Here is a 19,364-nt window from a genome sequence, read left to right on the forward strand (position 1 = left end):
GAGAATCAACTGAATTCAATGGGCCTGATTTAGCTACTGTATAGCGTGACTCACTGCCTAAAATACATGCTTCAATAAATTAAGCATTTTCTCTATTTTTTTTTTTTTTCTTAATGGACAACATTGTCATCATCTTGGACTAACAGTCAAATCCAAACACTGATTCGTGAAGAATAGGCTATACTCTCAAAAGTAAAGGTGCTTTATTTGTATTTCCATAAACAATCTTTAACATCAATGGAACTTTTCCATCACACAAAAAGTTCTTTATATTAAAGGAAATATTCTTCACACTCAGAAAAAAAAAAAAAAAACTTTTACTGAGAAGCTCTTTGGGGAAATTATTATTCTATCTATGGCATAACTGCAAAAACCTTTTGAAGATATTTGTAGGTGCAGACACAAAATGTGTTTTTACACCCATTATGAGTCGACTAATCAGCATAAAAATAAAATCTTTAAAAACATGTGACAATTGACACATGAATCATGATGGTTAAGATTCAGAAAAGCACAATTGCTAATAGTTAAATAAAAACGCTGTAAATCATACCACAGCATGTGTGACGCTGTAAAGTTACTCAGGTGAAATCTGGAAAAAATATTCAGGTCTCTGAAAAAACGCATGTATCAAAAATCAGTGCTGCTAAAGCTACATTAATCTAAATATTAAACTGCACATTTTAATTATTTAATTCACGGTATCTTTAGTTGTTGACGTTCAGTGAAAACCCGAACATACAAATATATTAATTTGCACAGCATTAACAAAATCAGAGAAAGACTTAATAATTACATTATCTTAAAAATAATTAATTAAAATAACATAACATTTTTAATGGTCTTATCAGAAATCACTTAAGTTATTATTACGTTATTTTATTATGAATTTGTGCTAATTAAGTTTCTCTCTGACGAAAGTGCGTGGATTGAATGCACACTGAAAAGTTGTTTGCCAACCGCCATTAAAAGAAAGAAGAAGAAGAAGAAGTGCGTGGACGAATCACAAAGTGTCTTCTGCGCGTGCGTGTGTTTGAAAGTTGGCGCGATCTGACTACATCACATCCCTTTCATAAATATACTAATCAACCCCATAAAAATCCACAGGACAGGTAAATATCATTAGTTTTTTGTATTTTCTTTCTTAACTGGTAAAGTTGCCGATGTATCCACAACTGTGTCTTTAGATTGAGAACAATACAAAACGAAACCTTTGATTTTTTTAATATTTACACTGATGAAGAAGTGTTTGAGGACCATGATTTATGTCTGTAACAAATAATTTAGACTGAGGGACTAACGTTACTGTTAAACGTTGTTTAATGTGTGCAGTGCGGTCTGTCAGTCTCTAGATTTGTTGTTGTTGTTGTTGTTGTCGTCGTCGTCGTCGTCGTCGTCATGTGGCTGTAGCGTTCATCGCGCGAAATGCTTCAAGTCACGTCATATATGAGTTCATCTCGACAAATAAAAATAAAAGAGGAAGACGAATGATAAAGCCTTCCATGAAAGCTTTAAAATGTGTTAACATTTCGGCCTAATGGAGAGTAAATATAATTTGAATTGTGTTACATGTCGTGTAACTCTGCAGGGTTGATGCTAAGCGGTTTGTTAATGTGGTCTGAGTGTGTGTTTGCTGGGTTATTGGTGTTTAGAGTGGTGGATGTTGCTAATGTGTTCTAGGTGGTTGCTAGGCCGTTGCTACGAATATCTGGCTTGTTCTTAGGGTGTTGTTAGGCGGTTGCTAGGTAGAGGAGTTACAGTCCTCCTAAGCATGGTCTGTCTTTGAATATATGCTCTTGTTGACCTCTAATCTTTTGATCTCCCTTTTAAAGAAATGAATCACTGTGAGCTTGAAGAAGTAACACAACATATTAACAACAAAATTTCCATGATTAAAAGACTGCTGGAGCTTCGAGCTGTTGGTAAGCTGGATTTATTGTACCTGTTACTAGGAATGCAATGAAATCTTCTTTTTTTCTTATTTCACAAAAAAACAGAATTAGCCAATTCATTTAGCCAAAAAACAAAAAGTATTACTAATTAAAGGGATCGTTCACCCAAAACATTAAAATTGTCATCATTTACTCACCCTCAAAGATGTCTTTCTTCTGTTGAACACATCTTGGTATCAAACAGTTGATGGACCCCATTGAATTCCATAGGGGGAAAAAATCCATTCAAGTCAATGGGGTCCATCAACTGTTTGATTACCAAGATTCTTTAAAATATATTTCGGGTGCCGACATTTTCAGTGCATCTCTGTTAATCTGAAATAATGAATAAGTTTGTAACTTAACTTAAATTTGGTAATTTTTAAATTGTTCCTTGTTGGTGCAGTGATTCGTTACGGTATGTCCTGTGTGAATTTTCTTTAGCAAAAGATCCAGACAAACGGGGAACTCTTCTCAAAATCGAGCAAGAAGTCACTGCCATCAATGAGCTTCTTGATCGCTTTGAGAGATATGTGGGCCAGCAGAGAGACTTGCTGAAGCATTTGAAGGTGTAATATTTATTTTATTTTGCAGATATTCTCTGTAATTGTAACATTTAGTCATATTTTTTTCAAAAGTGCTCAAAGCTAAATGAAAGCTAACAAAGAAAATGTTCAAAGCTACATTTTTACTTTTGTTCTCTTTTCTGAATCTTTTAATTATCTTGCCAATAGGATCTAGAAGGGTTTTTCCAGGAGGATGAACAGGATGCCCACCACCTCAAGAACAACACCCCTCCGCACATGCCCAAAAGAGGCCAACAAGCAGCTCCGCAAGGGTATTTCCTGTTTTTATATCTCTCTATTTCCTAACTATCCATCTGTGGGATGGTGCCTTATTCAGTTTGGTTCATCATTAGGAAACACCACAAAAATCTCAACAACGTAAAGCCTCCGCCAGCTTCTGTTTGACTGAAACTGATGAGTTTGTCTTTTTTTGTCTTCAGTGGAGGACAGGTGGCAGTTCAGAGCAGGCAGACAGATGCGCCCCCCGCCCCACAGGATCAGGGGCCGCCTAGGAAACCTCAGCGCAACCAGATCAAAGAGATGGAGTTCATTACCGTCCCAGAGTTTGACAGCATACCACCGTGAGTCTTTCCACAACTGTCTAAACAAACTCTGTGAGCAAATAATAGTAAACAATTGCTGTGTTCCAAAACCCAGTGAGCCGCCTAACTAGACAGCATAGTAGGCGGGATCCTGATGTGAAGGCTGTTTCGAAAGGTAGGCTACCTTCTTCTTTTTAACAGCATGCTACCACCAAACTCTAGCGACCTTGGTTCTGGAAGTGTTTCCCATAGGGATTTCTGAAAAGTCTTTAAGAGTTATAAGTTATGAGCCAAATCAACCAGCTACGAGGTGAATTACAACATTACAAACTTTGATTTGAAGCAAAAAATGCAACGGAATCAGTCTGTACAGCTTTAATGAGGGAAAGAACTACAGTCCCATGAAGCATTGTGAATGACATAATCAAATTCAAAAAAAGATTGCAAAAGATTATTGCATTTTTTTTCTTCTTCTAATATTTAGGTAGTTTGAGAACATATGCAGAATGACTGGATTATGACATGTGCGGAGCTTCATAGGACTGGGTGGCGCTACAGTGTTCTTTTTGCGCAATTTGTTTGTCACGATTCTTTGATTAGTAGAGATTTCTTTGCCGTGTCATGGGTGTAGCGGCACAACAAAAACGAACCTAAACCGCTAAGGAACTGATTGAGGTCTTTCTATGACACGTCATGACATCATCCTTGATACTTGAAACCTGAATTTTATTTTCCATCCACTGAAAACTTCTTGCAAGCTCTGACGATTCTCTAGAGTAAAATCATTTGGACGTATTGTACAGTTAACAAAAAATGCGTGCTCCCACACTCACCCCATTCTTCCCTGCCAACACACGCACAACAGGTGTTTTAATCCCACATAATTAACACTCCACTTATTGCCATAGTCACATGACATTCACTTTAAACATTCAGAGTTATATGGCTTCTACAATGGGTAATGGTATTTTTTCCACTGTTAAAGGCTAATTGTTTAAACAAATATTAAGGGGATGGTTAATACCCAAAAATGAAAATTCTGTCATTAATTACTCGCCCTCATGTCGTTCCAGACCAGTAAGACTTTCATTCATATTTGGAACACAAATAAAGATCTTTTTGATGAAATCGAAGAGATTTCTATCCCTCCATAGACAGCTACGCAACTACCACTTTGACGCTTCAAAAAGTTCATAAAGAGATTGAGCGGTTTTGTCTAAGTTTTCTGAAAAGACATGATTGCTTTATATGATGAACAGATTGAAGGGTGAGTAATTAATGACGGAATTTGTATTTTTGGGTGAACTATCCCTTTAAGCAGTTGCGGTTTAGACCATACATGGAGCGGCGATTGAGTGCTTCCTGAATGCACATGTCTGGTCTCTCTGTATCATGTGAGTGATCTTTTATTATGTTTTACGCATGCGCAGTAAGATGATTTAAGTGTCTTCTGACGTTTCAGTGTGGATAAGAAACTTTTGGAAAATGCTTTAAAACCGCTAGTGTGGAGGGAGAGCGCCTTGAAACGAAAATGCAATTTTCACATGTATCCGGATAACGCAGATAGGCAGTATCGCTATGTAGGCAGTAAAAAGGAAGAGAGTTCACTGGGTTTTGGAACAAGCATGCCACGATTGACCAATCAGAGTCAAGTGTCCCAAAGAACAGTTGGTATGAGGATTCAGCATCTTTCAAATGTTTGCTAAAATTCGCATGCAATTTATTGAAGTTTCTTCAACTTCACTTGTGCTGTCACAGGTACATGAAAGGCCGTGTGACGTACGACCAGCTGAACGCGGCGGTCCAAAGCATCAACACAGCTGTGACGTCAAAATATAAGATCCTCCATCAGTCAGTCAAAACCCTGAACAACGTGTCCCGCTCGCTCCACCAGCGCTTTAAAGACCAAGAGACAAAGGACACCAAGGGTATCACTGTTTAATCTGTCTGTCTGTTCTGGAGCGGCTTATTTGACCTCATTTAGCTCTGCAGTCCATCTTGTATTAACAGTCTTGTCATATCAAGAATTGAGAGTCAACCGTTTGCTCCAAAAAACTATTAACGCCACGGGAGCATGAACTGGTATAAGTGCTCTGATAACTACGGTCATTTATCCCGGTCTGGTATTTAATAAGCTCTTATAGGCTGAAAGAGGTAATCCATCAAATCTTTTTGTGTCCCACAGGTCAGTTTTTCATCGTGGAGCAAGACATCAAAGAGTTCACCCAGCTGAAGGTGGACAAACGGTTTGTGGGCATGTTGAACATGTTACGCCACTGCCAGCGTCTGAAGGAGGTCCGAGGCGGTGGTTTCGCACGCTACGTCCTGCTCTAAGGGCCCACATCTCCATCACATCGCTTTCAATGGAGTTTTAAAAGGCACTGCGCACTAAAGGATATGTTTGTTTGAGAGCTGTTTGCTGTTGAATGAACTTCAGTATCCGAATTGTTTGGCAAATCATCCTTATGTACATTAATTACCTTTGTGGGCCTAAAACCTGACGGAGAGATGGATTTATGTGTAAAATACGTTCTGTTATTGCCTGAAGAAACTTTCACATTCTGTTCTACAGTATAAATTATCCAGAACACAGTCAAACATCAAATGCTCAAACCGTTGTGTGCTCAATTTTGTTAATAATTCATGAATTCACATCTGAGGTATAACTTTGATAAATTTATGTTGCAGTACAAACACTCATTATTTTGCTCAACAAACTTCTCTTCAATCAATGTCAACAACAGACTTAATTTACTCATAAATCCTGTTCTGAAAACCCATTAGAAATTCTCAGGAGCACCACATGTCGAATTTGCATTCTGGGGTCAACCTACAAATTGGCTTTGTGAATACAGTTGATGATGTAGATGGGTCACTTTATCTGTGATGATGAAATTATAAATTGATTGCTGTATTATTTATATTGGTGGAAAGTAGAAAAATATTGGAGCTCAAATAAAATGGCCGTATTGGTAACCTCATCTCAAATGTCAGTGTCATTTAAAAAAACGGCGAGATTGCTGTATTGACATTTTAGTATTATTCATTTTTGAGACAAAAGAAGCGGCTTTCAGTTAACAGTACCCAAGGGACGTGTGAAGATGAGTCTCAACTTTACTCCGTTTTCTCACCAAAAACTCAACCAAGCATGAAAAGTTACACATCAACAGTAAGTTAGACATTTTTTGTTCTTGCTTTGTCATCGTCATTGCTTTGCTTGCTTTGTCATCAGCATTGGCTTAGGAAGACATCAAGACTACATGTAGTAGTACGCTGCACTTGCGCACACGATGACGGATGCTTTAAGACAACTGGTACGCTAACTGTTCAATTACATGATGGTTTGGTTGTCCAGTTTTCACAAAAATCTTTCATTTTTTTGCAGGCAAGAAGTCCAGTGCTCGTTGCAGCCATTTTCATAGCAGGAATAGGAGGGACCTTCCAGTATGGCTTCCATATCTCTGTCCTGAACTCGCCATCACTTGTAAGTGCCTGCTTGTTTGGTTATAAAGTGTCTTAGGGTGATTTACTGTCTCTTTTGAGCTGCAAATAGGGGGGTTGGAGGGAATTAGTATTAATCGCATGCATTTCTCCTGCTGTCTTGAGATGAGACATTCCCAAAGGATCAAAGAATCAATACATATCAGAGCTTATGAGTACAATAAAATGAAATGAATGGCATAATCAACTGAGGCTTGTGCTTACATTGCAAGTTTATTAAAGAGCTGGTGAACAGCACCTGCCAGCATCGTTATGGCCACTCTCTTGAACCGTGGGAGCTGACCCTCATCTGGTCCTTCATTGTGTCCATATACTGCATCGGAGGACTGGCTGGAACCCTGTATGCTGGACATCTGGCAGGAGTGTATGGAAGGTACTGGAAGTGCAGTCAGGTCATCTGATGATGAATGAAGTTACTTATTGGGGATAGTTCACCTTAAAATATAAGAGATTTTTTATTTTTATATATATATATGTATTTAATTGGGGTTCCCACGGGTCCTTGAAAGTTTGGCCCTGGAAAGTTCTTGAAAATATATGGGTCCTTGAAAGTGCTTGAATTTATTTTGTGCAAGAAGTTTTCTGGAAAAAAACCCACTTCGTGGCCTATGCATACTAGCTTGTTTGATTTACGTTAGTTATGCATTTACACGTTACATTAAGTGTTTCTCGCGTGAGGTACCTTGTGTTGTACGTTGCCATGACATTCATGTGTGCACGAAACTACTACAATGGTACCTCAACATTTCACAGACATAAACCATGAAACATTGCAAAAATAGGCTGAAACAGTTGAAATGTGATGCCTGGAAAATGCAAGTTTCAAGATATTTGGCTCACCAAAGAAGATTACAAAGAATTTTTCTTCTCATACGTTATTAGACAGATTAATTCATAAATTATTATGAATGTTATTTATTAATTTACCGTTTATAAATATTAAACATGCATAATAAATGATGATCCTATCTGTCATGCACAATTTATGGCATTTAAAAAAAGCTAAATTATTTAAATAAAAATGGGACAAATAATTACATAATAATGAAGTCATAATTTAAGTAGTAAATAAATGCTTAAGGCACACCAACATATACTGAAGAGTAATGTAGAAATAAATAAAATAATCAAATGTAAAATAATAATGTGTTCTGTTGCAAGTTCACATACTTGATCTCATGGTTCCTCATGGTTTATTGTTGAGCTGTCAAGTTGTCATGCTGAAATAATCAGTTCCAAGACCTTGACACATTTTTATTTAATATTTTATTTGATTATTATTATTTTATTTTTTATAGGATGTACAGAATATTCTTCAGTTTTATGCAAAACTATGATCAGATCTCTGTCATGTGGCCAAAAATAAATGAAAAAATATATTTTTTGCACAGTTGTTTGACAGATGAAAACTGTAAAAATGTATCTTACAAATTAACACGATGTAACCTTGCTCTCACTTGAAATGTGTCCCCACATTAAGTCCTTGAATTTGAAGTTAACCAAGGTGTGGGAACCCTGTCACTGTCACTGTCACTTATGATCAATTTAATCCATCCTTGCTGAATAAGTTATTAATTTCTTTAACTAACAAAAAAACCTTTTGAACACTAGTGTAACCTTGGCTGATTTTCAGGATCCTAACATGGATCCATCCACAGCCCATTATTCTGTATTTTAAGAAGCAACTTTTGTATCAAACATTCTTAGCATGTGAATAAATGACCAAATGGGAGCAATTCAATGAGCAACATGGGCTTTTAATTCCAGAACTGTCCTGAAATAATGCTAACATAAAGCCACATATATTTCTTTAAGCCAGTCTCTTCTAGATGAAGCCTCTTCAGGTCATGTTCTGTTCCTGTAAACCAGCTGGCAGAGCAAAACATTTCAAATGTAATATTTCATTTGAATATTTCTTAAAGGGATAGTCCACCCAAAAATGTAAATGTTATCATCATTTAGTCAACCTTATGTTGTTACAAACCTGGGGCCGGTTTCACAAAGATAGACTTTGACTATGGCTTAGATAGTCAGACTTCAGATAGACATCTAAATCAGACCGTTGCACAAAGCACTTAAGACTCTGACTATCTTAAGTAGGACTACACTGCAATGCATTCTGGGTAAAATAAGACACTTTTCAAAACAAAAAACATGGCGGATCGAGTAAGCGCATTCAACCGCTCAGTGCAGTTTACCCCAGCGGAAAATATGTGTTTGTTGGAGGAGTATAACAGTTACAAGGACATTTTACTTGGGGAATTTAGCGGAGAATGTAGTAACAAGAAGAAATGTTTAAATTATGAGCCATTTTCCCTTTTCTTTTGGCTGTTTGTAATGTAACTGATCGTTACTGCTGGTTGCCAAGGTAACATAGAGTCTTAGACCTAAGTTAGCCTGGGGGTAAAGGTGTCTAATTTTTTTGGTCTAAATTAAGTCAGTCTTTATTTTTGTGAAACAGTCTAACTTGCATTAGCCTAGTCTATGAGCAAATGTTAGACTTGTCTAACACTATAGACCGGTCTAAAATAGCTTTGTGAAACCGGCCCCTGAATACATTTATTTTTCTTCCACAGAAAGAAAAAAAAGATGTTTAGTAGAATGTCTATGCTGCTCTTTTCCATACAATGAATGAACAGTGACCAGGAGATGAACTGCTCCAGAAATGACTAAATGCACCATAAGAGTAGTCTATATATGACTTGTGCACTATATTGTTCATGTATGGCTTCGAAAAACTTGAAACATGGTGCATATAGACTACATTTTATAATGTTTTTGGAGCCTTAACAGCCCCTGCTCATCATTCACTTTCATTAAATGATAAAGAGCATGAACATCCTGCCAAACATCTCTTTTTGTGTGTGACGAAAGAAAAAAATCATACACATTAAACATTTTGCTGGACTGTAATACTTCTACCCCTTTGAGTTCTTATTTAGTTTTATCTTTTAATAATTAAACATAAACATAGCCATAGCAGTTGGCATGGTATTAAAAAAGGAAAGAAAAAAAAATCACACGGATTTGGAATGACTTGAATTTTTTTAGTTTTGGTCAATTTTAATTATTTCAGTTCTTATAGAAGGAGCAGCAATTAAGTGTGTTTGCACAGTGTGTGTTTTTAACCCTTCACAGGAAGAGAACTCTGCTTTTGAACAATGTGGTGGCAATCTGTGGAGCTGTCCTGATGTTGTTGAGTAAAACCGCCCTCTCGTTTGAGATGATCATGGTGGCACGCGTCCTATACGGCATCAACGCTGGTGCGTTGGAGAAATCTGTACATGTATTGTCTGGTTTGTGATGTGCTATGTTTCCATATAAACTACTTGAGTGATGTCTGCGCAGGTGTGAGTCTGACTGTCCACACCATGTATATATTGGAGTGCGCCCCCAAGAGGCTGCGTGGGATGGTTGGTGTGTCTGTGGCCTCTTTTGTCTCACTGGGGAAGTTCTTCGGTCAGCTGCTTGGGATCAGGTGGGTCATTAACAGCAGGTTCATCTTCCTGAAGCATTTCCTGTTACTGTCCACGTGTTAATCAAATAAACACGTCTTCGTCATACATTTGGAAAGATTTGAACTTTTGAACGTTTTGTGTGTGTGTGTGTCAGCGAGGTGTTGGGCACTGAGGAGCGCTGGATCTGGCTGCTGGCCTTCAGTGGGGCGGCTGCGCTCCTGCAGATGTTAACTCTGCCCTTTCTCCCAGAGTCCCCGCGGTACCTCCTGCTGGAGAAGGCAGACAAACACGGCTGTGAGACGGGTCAGAACCACAGACTCCTTCTTTGACATTTACACATACACTACCGGTTAAATGTTAGATTTTTAATGTCTTTGAAATAAGTCTCTTATGTTCACCAATTCTATCAAATACAGAGCAATATTGTGAAATATTATTACAATTTAAAAATAACTGTTTTCTATTTGAATATATTTCAAAATGTAATTTATTTTCAGCATCATTACTCTAGTCTTCAATGTCACATGATCCTTCAGAAATTTGCTGCTCATAATTATTGCTCAATTATTAATAGTGGTTCTTATAATGATCAGTTTTGAAAACTGTTTTTATATATTTTTTGTGGAAACCACAATACTGTCAGGATTCTTTGATGAATAGAAAATTCAAAAGAACCATATATTCAATACATTCATACATTAAATTCCATATATTTGAAATAGAAATATTTAAAATAATTTTGTGTATTTTATGTACTGATATTTTGTAACATTATACATTTCTTAACTGTCACTTTTTATCAAAGTATTAATTTCTTTTTCTTTAATCTTATTTACCCCAAACTTCTGAATAGTATATCAGGGTTTCCACAAGCATATTAATCAGCAAAAACTGTTTTCAACATTAATTATAATAATAAAGGTTTTGTGAGCAGCGAATTAGCATATTAGAATGATTTCTGAAGGATCATGTGACACTAGCTATGTTTCCATCCACCTATTTTTATGCGCATTTTGGGATATTGCATAAACAACTCTGGACGGAAACGTCAAGATGATGTGCATAAATTCTAAAAAATACGAGTTAATTAATTACGAATTAAAAGTCGGATAAACTTTTTATCCGATAAGAAAACATGCGCATAAACGACGATGGAAACACAGATACCAAAAAAGTCATGATACTTTGCGGCATCGCTGGACTAACCAGCGGGACGATCTCATTGCACAGAATCTGAAAATGTTGTTTTGGTCGTTCTGAAATGCTTGAGCAAAGTGCTTTATTTGCAAAAGTTTTATGCGATATTCCAATTTAAAGTTAAATTCGCAACTTTGGATGAAAACGTAACTAATGAAACCTGATGAAACTGAGTTATGATGTTGAAAATTCACCTTCGATCACAGAAATAAATGACATTTTAAAATATATTTGAATAGAATTATTCTAAATTGAAATAATATTTCACAATATTACTGTTTTGCTGTATTTTGTTTATTATAATAAAAGCAGCCCTGGTGAGACTTCTTTCAAAACATTAAAAAATCTTACCAACCCCAAACTTTTAATCGACTGGCAAACGCTTCCCAAGCCGAAGTGTGTCAAAACAGTATTTGTATCGCAACGCATCGCGCTCTCTTAAATTTTACAGTGTGTGTTCTGTCAAGTCGTTTGACAATGTTTGTTACGGCCCAGCTCTGCGCAGGCTGTGGGGGGCTAAAACGGACCCTGGACCAGAGATGGAGGAGATGTTGGCTGAACACACCACCCTGAAGGGAGTGAAGATCCAGGGGCTCACGGACCTCTTCCTCGACCACAACGTCCGCTGGCAGCTCCTCACCATCCTCGTCACGTTCGTCACTCTGCAGCTCTGCGGCATCAATGCTGTGAGTCACTGAAAAGACACGTAGCCGCCCGCACCTGCTCAATCCAAAAATGATTGAATGGAGAATTTGTCAAAACGCACCGCTACACGCCACAGTCTGCTCAGGAAATTGACTTCACACCGCACAGAAAACACATTACGAGAATTGTCTTCTTTTTAAAGAAAGCCACCGTAATTATTTTCATCATTCAGTTTCGAAGATGAATAATAGAATTTGAAGGTATTGGTGTTCATATGGCCTGCGATTGATGTCTTTGCAGGTCTATCTCTATTCGTTTGATGTGTTTCAAGCTGCCGGTATTGCCAAGGAGAGCCTGCGCTATGCCGCCTTAGGGACAGGCCTGTGTGAAGTCTCCACCTCCATTGCCTGCGTGAGCCGCTCCTCACCACCTCAACCTCAAAACATGATGTGACCTGGTTTAAAGGAAGCTTCTGTTGGATTTGTGTGGTTGTTTACTGTGCTATTTTTATCCAGGTGCTGATCATTGAGAGTACAGGGAAGAGAGTGCTTCTCTTTAGGGGTTACCTGTGCATGGCGGCCTCGCTTGCCCTGCTCACACTCACGCTTTACCTACAGGTTTGGTTATTTCTTTAATTATGCAATAGTGCAATTATATACATTGTGTGGTTAATTTTTGAATGAGACTACAAATGATAGTTTGCGTGTATGGCTAATAATTCAGTTATTAACAAGAAAAGCGCTGATTGTGCAGATTGTGTGATTTGAAACGAGTCAGCATTTACTTAATCTCTTTCCAAAGCCATATGAGAAAGAGATGTTTGCAGAATATCCTTCTGCTCTTTTCATATAATGGCTAAAAATTATGTCAAAAATGACCAAAAGCATCATGAAAGTACTGGATAAGTAGTTCATATAACTCATGTTACAGATTTGTGTGAGGAACAGCCTGAAATTTAAGGCTGTTGTTTACAGATAACCACCATATTTCAGGTTGCTCTTTTAAATGTATTAAAAGTGAATGGGGACTGGAGCTGTCAATCTTCAAAATGACTAAAACGTATCATAAAAGTACAATAAATGTAGTTTAGATATAAGTTCAGATCAAAATGATTTCTGTGTGAGGAACAGACACAATTTAACTCATTCACAGAAAACCATATATCCACATATTTTGCATTTCATTGAAGAAAGAATGCCATAAGGGTTTTGAACAACAATTTTAAGTGGATTATTTCTTAAAGACAAATCAGGTAAAATAACAAAAAAAACTAATTAATGAGTATGACTAACAAGGTACTGTTTATATTACATGAAAATGTCTGGCTCTGTTATAGGACTCTGTATCCTGGATGCCATATTGCAGCATGGTCCTCATTTTCGCCTACATTTTCTTCTTCTCTAGCGGGCCAGGTACATCCACACACTGTTCTGCCGTTCTCAGACTCGTGTTTGTGGCTCTATTGTCTCAAAAATACTCTTGTGAATTCTCTCTTCCACAGCCGGGGTGACCGCACCACTTCCTGGTGAGATCTTCACACAGTCTTATAAACCTCCGGCGTTCATGGTGGCTTGCATCCTCAACTGGGTCGGGCTCTTCCTAGTGGGAATGTTGTTTCCTCTTATAGTGGTGAGATGGTCCACATCAATCATTTTGTGACCCATTTTTTGCTTAGAATTTACACATTCAAAAAGGTTACATCATTTTAAACATTTTTCAAATGTAATCTCACATGAGATGAAGACTCGTATTAGTAGCCTTATTAAAACCTTTTTTATTTTACATGGAGTGGGTCTCCTTATGGAGGCTGCCATTTTTAGATCACATGACCAGTTTAATACTACTCAACTTTATTTGGTTACTACTCTTGTTACCTTTCACTTGAAGAATAAATTAATTATGGCTTAATGTGAACTGTGCATTTCATCAGTGGAACCTGAAAGTGAAAGGTGCTTTTACATACACCCACACCACTAGGTGTCAGTATAAGTGTAAGATGACATAAACCAAAAAATATAAAGTAAACTTTTGAAAACATGCCTATTTGCACTGTTAGTTTTTTTTTCTTAACTAATGTTTTTCTACATTGCAGGAGCATTTGGATTATTTTTGCTTCCTCGTATTTTTTGTGTTCTGCTTCTTCTCTGGTGTTTTTGTGTGGTTCCACGTGCCTGAGACAAAGAATAAAACTGTTCTGGAGATCTCCGAAGATTTTAAGAGAATGCACCAGAAACGCAGAGACTCCAAACTGAGCTCAATACACATCAACAACATACAAACTGCCATATCTACCAAGCTTTAGCACCAGAGTTAGTCATGTAGCCAATTCAGAAGCTGACCAATAAAAAGTTATCTTACACCCAATATTCATTTCTTGTTTTGATGGCTGATGACTCTGTGATCTGTTTGGCTATTCTGTTGGTGACATCTAGTGTGTTAAACAGTGAGCCACATCCCATTTGTTAACTCAGAATCTAATTTTAATTAGAGGCGAGCTGAATGTTGAATCAATACATTTGTACTTTGTCACGCTGAGAGACACCAATTCAGGTTTGGCCTGAAACAGTTGTTGTGGTGCAATGACTTTATTGACATTGTTCCTTGCATGGTTCAGTAGTGATTAGTAAGACTTGAGTATCAGTCCTCAGAGGTGTGTGCCTCTTACCACACCATAGAACTATCAAATTAAAAATTGGACTCCACCAAAATGACTGTATAATGTGACATCTCACAAAAATCATCCATACTAATGGGGCGTACCCAAAATAGTCAGAAAATTGCTTTAATGTTTATGCCAAGTTGCTGTTTTATCATTAAATATTATACAATTTATTTAAATTACATATTCTCTAAAACCATCACATTTAAAAAAAAAAAAAAAAAAAACATTTGAGATTTAAAATGTTCTCAATTTAAAAGTGGGTTAAAGGTCTGGTTCACCCATAAAAACCAGAAGGAATTTTGCTTCTGTATAACACAAAATAAGACACTGTAAAGAATGTTTAATGACTTCATTATGGACATTAATCAGTAAAAAAAAAAAAAACATGTGAATCAACACTTGTTTTCGTTAATTGAAATAAGGCTAAAATAAAATGTACATATTGGTTGAAAAATGTAAGTAGGCAACTAAAATAAGCTGAAATAAAAATGAAGCTAAATAAAAAGATATCAATGAACCAATACATTTGTCAAGAGCACATTACAAAACTGCTCAAAAATGAAACACTGAAAATATAAACATAAAAGCTATTTCCAAATATTCATGAGAATGGCCTGATCTCTATCATGGGGCTTTATCCTGGGTGTCACATTGCAGCATGAAGGAAAATGGTATGGACAAATATAATATTTCTCAAAATTTCTTCTTTTACCCATAGAAGCATTTTAAAGAAATGTGTGTAAATATGTGTGTGTGTGTGTGTGTGTGTGTTAGCGGAGTTTGAAATTTAATTGTTTACATTTCATTTGTTAAAAATTTAAAACAAGTGACAATTTTGTCTTTCAGTGAGCGAGTATCTTATAGTTATAGCCAATGTGACAACTTGCCCCGCGCTCTCTTGTCGCGAATATGAATGAAGGGAGGAACACTATAGTCCGCTAAATTAATTAATTAATTAATGAAATTTTAATACGCGGTTAATTTGTAAATGCTCATGACTGTAGTGGCCTCGGTGGCGCAGTATCGATGGTCTCGTGTTTGGGCGCTGGACGGGACCTTTGCGTCCTGAGGCGAGTGCGCGCGCCTGCCTGACACTGATAACACAATCTACGTGCTCGAGCTGCGCGCTGGAGCCTGTCCACAGCGACCGATTTCAAACTTCACTCGTGTTCGCGTGCACCCCACATACGCCCAAACTACGTACTTAAGGTTCCTGTTTACAAGCCAAACCCAAGGAAAATTCACATTGGTGATGTCAACATCATGGTACAATTTAAAGCGCAAAAAGGGTATCGTGACAGTTCAGAGTGAGCACAGAGTGATTCGGTGAGCGCGAGCGGACACACACACACCAGACACTCGCGATGGAGATGCGCAGCGCCAAAAAAGAAATACATCACAGGTAAGAACAGGTACTTTACACAGTCATACAGGTGAATACCAGCCTTTAACCAGCTTAAACTATCTTTAGAAACACGGGTCTTAGTATGCTGATATTTATTAATATTTTCAGTTGATTTGTTTGTGGGTTTTTTTAAATTGTGTTGTTATACCACTACAATACCACTTATCTCTCTTTGTTGCAGTAATTCTTAGCAATTAATTCTTATTCGTCGTATATCATGCTGCCTCGTGGGATATTTTTTGGACAAAAAATGGCATTTCGTGTAGTTTGATTTCACAATAATATGGCAATACTGTAGATCCACTGACAGGATTTGAGTTTCTTGCCTCTCAATGTCATAAATTTACTTAAAGCATACTTAGACATAAATCTGGGCCAATGCTCTAATATATTATCTAAGATAATATCTCAACAAAATGTAACTTTTCCAAAAAATAATAACATCAGTCATAAAACAATAATTAGCCTACATCTGAAGAATTTTTTTGTTGTTTTGCTTATTTTGTTTATTTGGTTACACTTTATTTTAAGGTGTCCTTGTTAGAGTGTAATTTATTAAGTACTGAGCACTAGTAACACTTATAGGGTTTGGTTTAGTTGCTTGTAGGCTAATTATGCATATTTTTTGTTTTATTACTATAGTAAGTACATAAGGTGTAACAAGGACACTAAAATAAAGTGTTATTTATTTATACATTCATTCATTCATTCATTCATTTGATTTATTCATTTATTCAGTTAGTTGGTCCTATATACTAAGAAAGTCTTATCTATTCAAAGATAAAAGACTGATTGTTTCTTTTCTCGTTCAATAGTTAGTCACAGATGACAAGTCACTCATCTATTTTAGGTAGCCTAATTAACTGTGCCTTTTAATCATTAAGACTTTGGACATACCTGAAGGGATAGTTCGCCCTAAAATTAAAATTCTTTACTCGCCCTGATGTCGTACCAAACCTGTATGACTTTATTTCTTCTACTGAACACAAAAGAGCGAGTGAATGGTGACAGAATTCTCATTTGTGGGTGAACTATTTCTTTAAGAATTCATGTGTGTCATCAAAGAAGTTGGCAAAAACTATGATAAGAAAGGTTGCATATGGCATTGCAAACATATGACAGCATCTTCAGCTGAACCTGCACAGTGAGTCAATGAGACATAAATACACTTTAGGAATTGTTGAGAAAATTCAATGCAACCTGAAGCATTCGCATTTTTAGGTTCTTTCCATTGTACAAAATTATTTTCATGATTTATCACAACTTTTTCATTTGTCAAATCAACAATATTTTGAATTTCTGTTGATTGAACCAATCTCTCTTTTGTAACTAACATTTTTAGTTTCAGTGAACTCAAAATTAAGGCAACCAGATTATTTACTTTTATTAGTTAAACCAACAATTTTTTTTTACAGTATATTGTACCAGAAATTGTCTTAAGTAACACTACTTTTTGTTCTCAATTTGAATTTGTTCGGTTAAATACAAAATATCTCATTCAGCCAATAAATTCATCAAGGCAACTAATATTCCACTTATAACCACTGTGCAGTGTTTGATTATTACTTTTCTGTATACCTGTTATGTTGAGCTATATTAAAGATATATTAAAGGCACAGCTTAATGTAACATTTATTACAATGGGTTTATGCAAAGATTGATTTAAGTTCACTTAAATTAAAAGTTGTCATTTTTTAAAGCTTATAAAATGTTAAATATGTTAAAAAGTAAAAAAAAAAAGAATGGCTATAAAATCCATCAGTATCAGTGCTGGTATCATAAGATTCATTCATAAGATGACATTATACAAATATTACAAATATACCATCTTCATTTTGTTTCTACATGGGAGCTTCAATGTGAAATTATTACAAATATAAAAATGCATTAAAAACTTTAATATAGGCGTGATTACTTGTGATTAATTGCAGAAAAATGTGTGATTAGTTATTTTTTAATCGATTGACAGCACAAATATAATATATATATATTGGCGAGTATATGAAACTGTCAGTTGGTCAGTAATATTTGTATGAATTCTAGCAATGCAATGTTGTGATATGCAGATATAAAATATTTCAACCTCAATTCTTTTTCATATTCAACATTAGTTGACCGTTAAGCATGCAACATTTAAAATATCATTAGATTGAATCAAGTTGCATTGTCTTACTATTTTGATATTGCTTAGTCAGTCCTTTCCTTTGTAAATATAAAAACACGACTTATTTGCGTTGTAAAATTGCCAAGAAGAAAGAGTGCCAGTTGGCTGCTCCTTCACATCTTTACGTGCTTTGAACGGCAGTGACCTCACACCAGCTGCACTGATGTCATACGCCAGGGACCTGATAAGAACAGACCTAAACTGCGCTGACTTGATATATAGGACAGTGTGATAAGCACTGCACGTTTGAATACAAACACTATATAAATGACCACTTTTTGGCGGTATTACGTGTTCTTGTTGCTCAGCTGATAGAGCGTGGCGCTAAAGTCTAGTCAAGTTATCTACATTTCTACAGCACTTTATACAAAACAGATTGTTTTAAAGCAGTTTCACAGTAATGAAATTCTGCTGTAAGAAGCTCTAAAAAAGGTCTCATTATTCAGCTCCAGTCAGTTCAATGTTGATTCAGTTTAGTTCAATAACTGTGTAATATTCATCAGTAATGAAATTAATTCAGTTCAGTCATAAGCAGCTCTACAGAAGACAGTAGTGTCGTTTTCAGCACGAGTCAGTGTCGATTCAATTCAGTTCAATAATGTTACAAAATTCAGCATTTATACCAGGGTCACTACACTGAGGTTGTGGCTTTGATTATAACTTAAAGGATGTTTATTTATTTTTTACATTTTCATCTTTCTTCATGTGTAATGTTGCTGTTTGAGCATGTCTGCAAAGTTACAAAGCATGAAGACTTCATAGAGAGTTATTCTCTATATCAGTGCGCACTGTTTCTGAGCTCCTTGAAACGCTTTGTTTGTAGTCTTGAGTTTTCTTCCAGGAACAAACACGTCACAATATTCCTCATTTAAATAATTCCCACCCAAGTCATATGCAAAAAAATTAAATAAAAAAGGCGACGAGGCCTGTGTTAGTTAGTAGTGTGACATTTCCCAAACACGCTCAAAGCAGTTGACCAATCACAACACACTGTTCCAGCCGGCCAATCAATGCACAGTGAGCTTTTCAGAAGGAGGGGCTTCATAGAGGAACTAAACAGGGCGTTACTGACAGACTGGGCAGAGAGGTGCTGCAACAATGTTAAATGTGTGTTTTTCATAAATAAATAAAAACCTTTAAAATGGCATTTAATGCAGTGTAAGTGTTCTGTGGATAAAAGTATATGCTGATAACTGTAAGAAAGGTATGACCCACCAATCAAATAAACAACCTCCTGTCTTTCCCTTCAGGGTGTTTGTGAACCGGAGTTTGACACTTGAAAACATCAAGTGC

General features: G+C 36.5%; 3 protein-coding genes across 4 annotated transcripts in view; all 3 read left to right on the top strand.

Annotated features, from left to right (window-relative positions):
• Positions 1-992: 992 nt before the first annotated feature.
• ska1 (spindle and kinetochore associated complex subunit 1) lies at positions 993-6,014 on the top strand. The gene is made up of 7 exons (XM_084401323.1): positions 993-1,112; positions 1,833-1,922; positions 2,376-2,500; positions 2,666-2,769; positions 2,938-3,078; positions 4,798-4,967; positions 5,225-6,014. Exons 2-7 carry the CDS (start codon positions 1,835-1,837, stop codon positions 5,371-5,373), a joined length of 777 nt encoding a protein of 258 aa, XP_084257449.1. The 5' UTR covers positions 993-1,112; positions 1,833-1,834; the 3' UTR covers positions 5,374-6,014.
• Positions 6,015-6,139: 125 nt separating this feature from the next.
• Positions 6,140-14,203, top strand: LOC311285606 (solute carrier family 2, facilitated glucose transporter member 11-like). Its single transcript, XM_084401322.1, has 12 exons — positions 6,140-6,353; positions 6,425-6,523; positions 6,753-6,913; positions 9,679-9,803; positions 9,889-10,018; positions 10,153-10,301; positions 11,691-11,881; positions 12,141-12,251; positions 12,356-12,457; positions 13,177-13,252; positions 13,342-13,469; positions 13,933-14,203. Exons 1-12 carry the CDS (start codon positions 6,330-6,332, stop codon positions 14,140-14,142), a joined length of 1,506 nt encoding a protein of 501 aa, XP_084257448.1. The 5' UTR covers positions 6,140-6,329; the 3' UTR covers positions 14,143-14,203.
• A 1,444-nt stretch (positions 14,204-15,647) lies between these two features.
• nt5c2l1 (5'-nucleotidase, cytosolic II, like 1) overlaps positions 15,648-19,364 on the top strand; it is a 16,946-nt gene continuing 13,229 nt past the window's right edge. Inside the window, exons 1-2 of one of the 2 annotated variants that reach the window (XM_084400666.1) lie at positions 15,648-15,904; positions 19,322-19,364. The exon at positions 19,322-19,364 is cut by the window's right edge and continues 31 nt beyond it. In XM_084400666.1, coding sequence (XP_084256792.1) covers positions 15,867-15,904; positions 19,322-19,364 — 81 coding nt within the window. In that variant the 5' untranslated portion in view covers positions 15,648-15,866. The remainder of the gene's footprint in view (positions 15,905-19,321) is intronic. The other variant, XM_084400667.1, reaches the window with a different exon arrangement.

Source organism: Rutilus rutilus (assembly GCF_951802725.1).
Source record: "Rutilus rutilus genome assembly, chromosome: 25".
NCBI classification, from domain to species: domain Eukaryota; kingdom Metazoa; phylum Chordata; class Actinopteri; order Cypriniformes; family Leuciscidae; genus Rutilus; species Rutilus rutilus.

Coding starts and splice junctions, on each gene's coding strand:
- LOC311285606 (XM_084401322.1), top strand. CDS start 6,330: ATGACGGATGCTTTAAGACAACTG. Junction 6,524..6,752: donor TCCTGAACTCGCCATCACTT/GTAAGTGCCTGC, acceptor TTACATTGCAAG/TTTATTAAAGAGCTGGTGAA. Junction 10,019..10,152: donor GGTCAGCTGCTTGGGATCAG/GTGGGTCATTAA, acceptor TGTGTGTGTCAG/CGAGGTGTTGGGCACTGAGG.
- ska1 (XM_084401323.1), top strand. CDS start 1,835: ATGAATCACTGTGAGCTTGAAGAAGTAACACAACATATTAACAACAAA. Junction 2,501..2,665: donor ACTTGCTGAAGCATTTGAAG/GTGTAATATTTA, acceptor TCTTGCCAATAG/GATCTAGAAGGGTTTTTCCA. Junction 3,079..4,797: donor GAGTTTGACAGCATACCACC/GTGAGTCTTTCC, acceptor GTGCTGTCACAG/GTACATGAAAGGCCGTGTGA.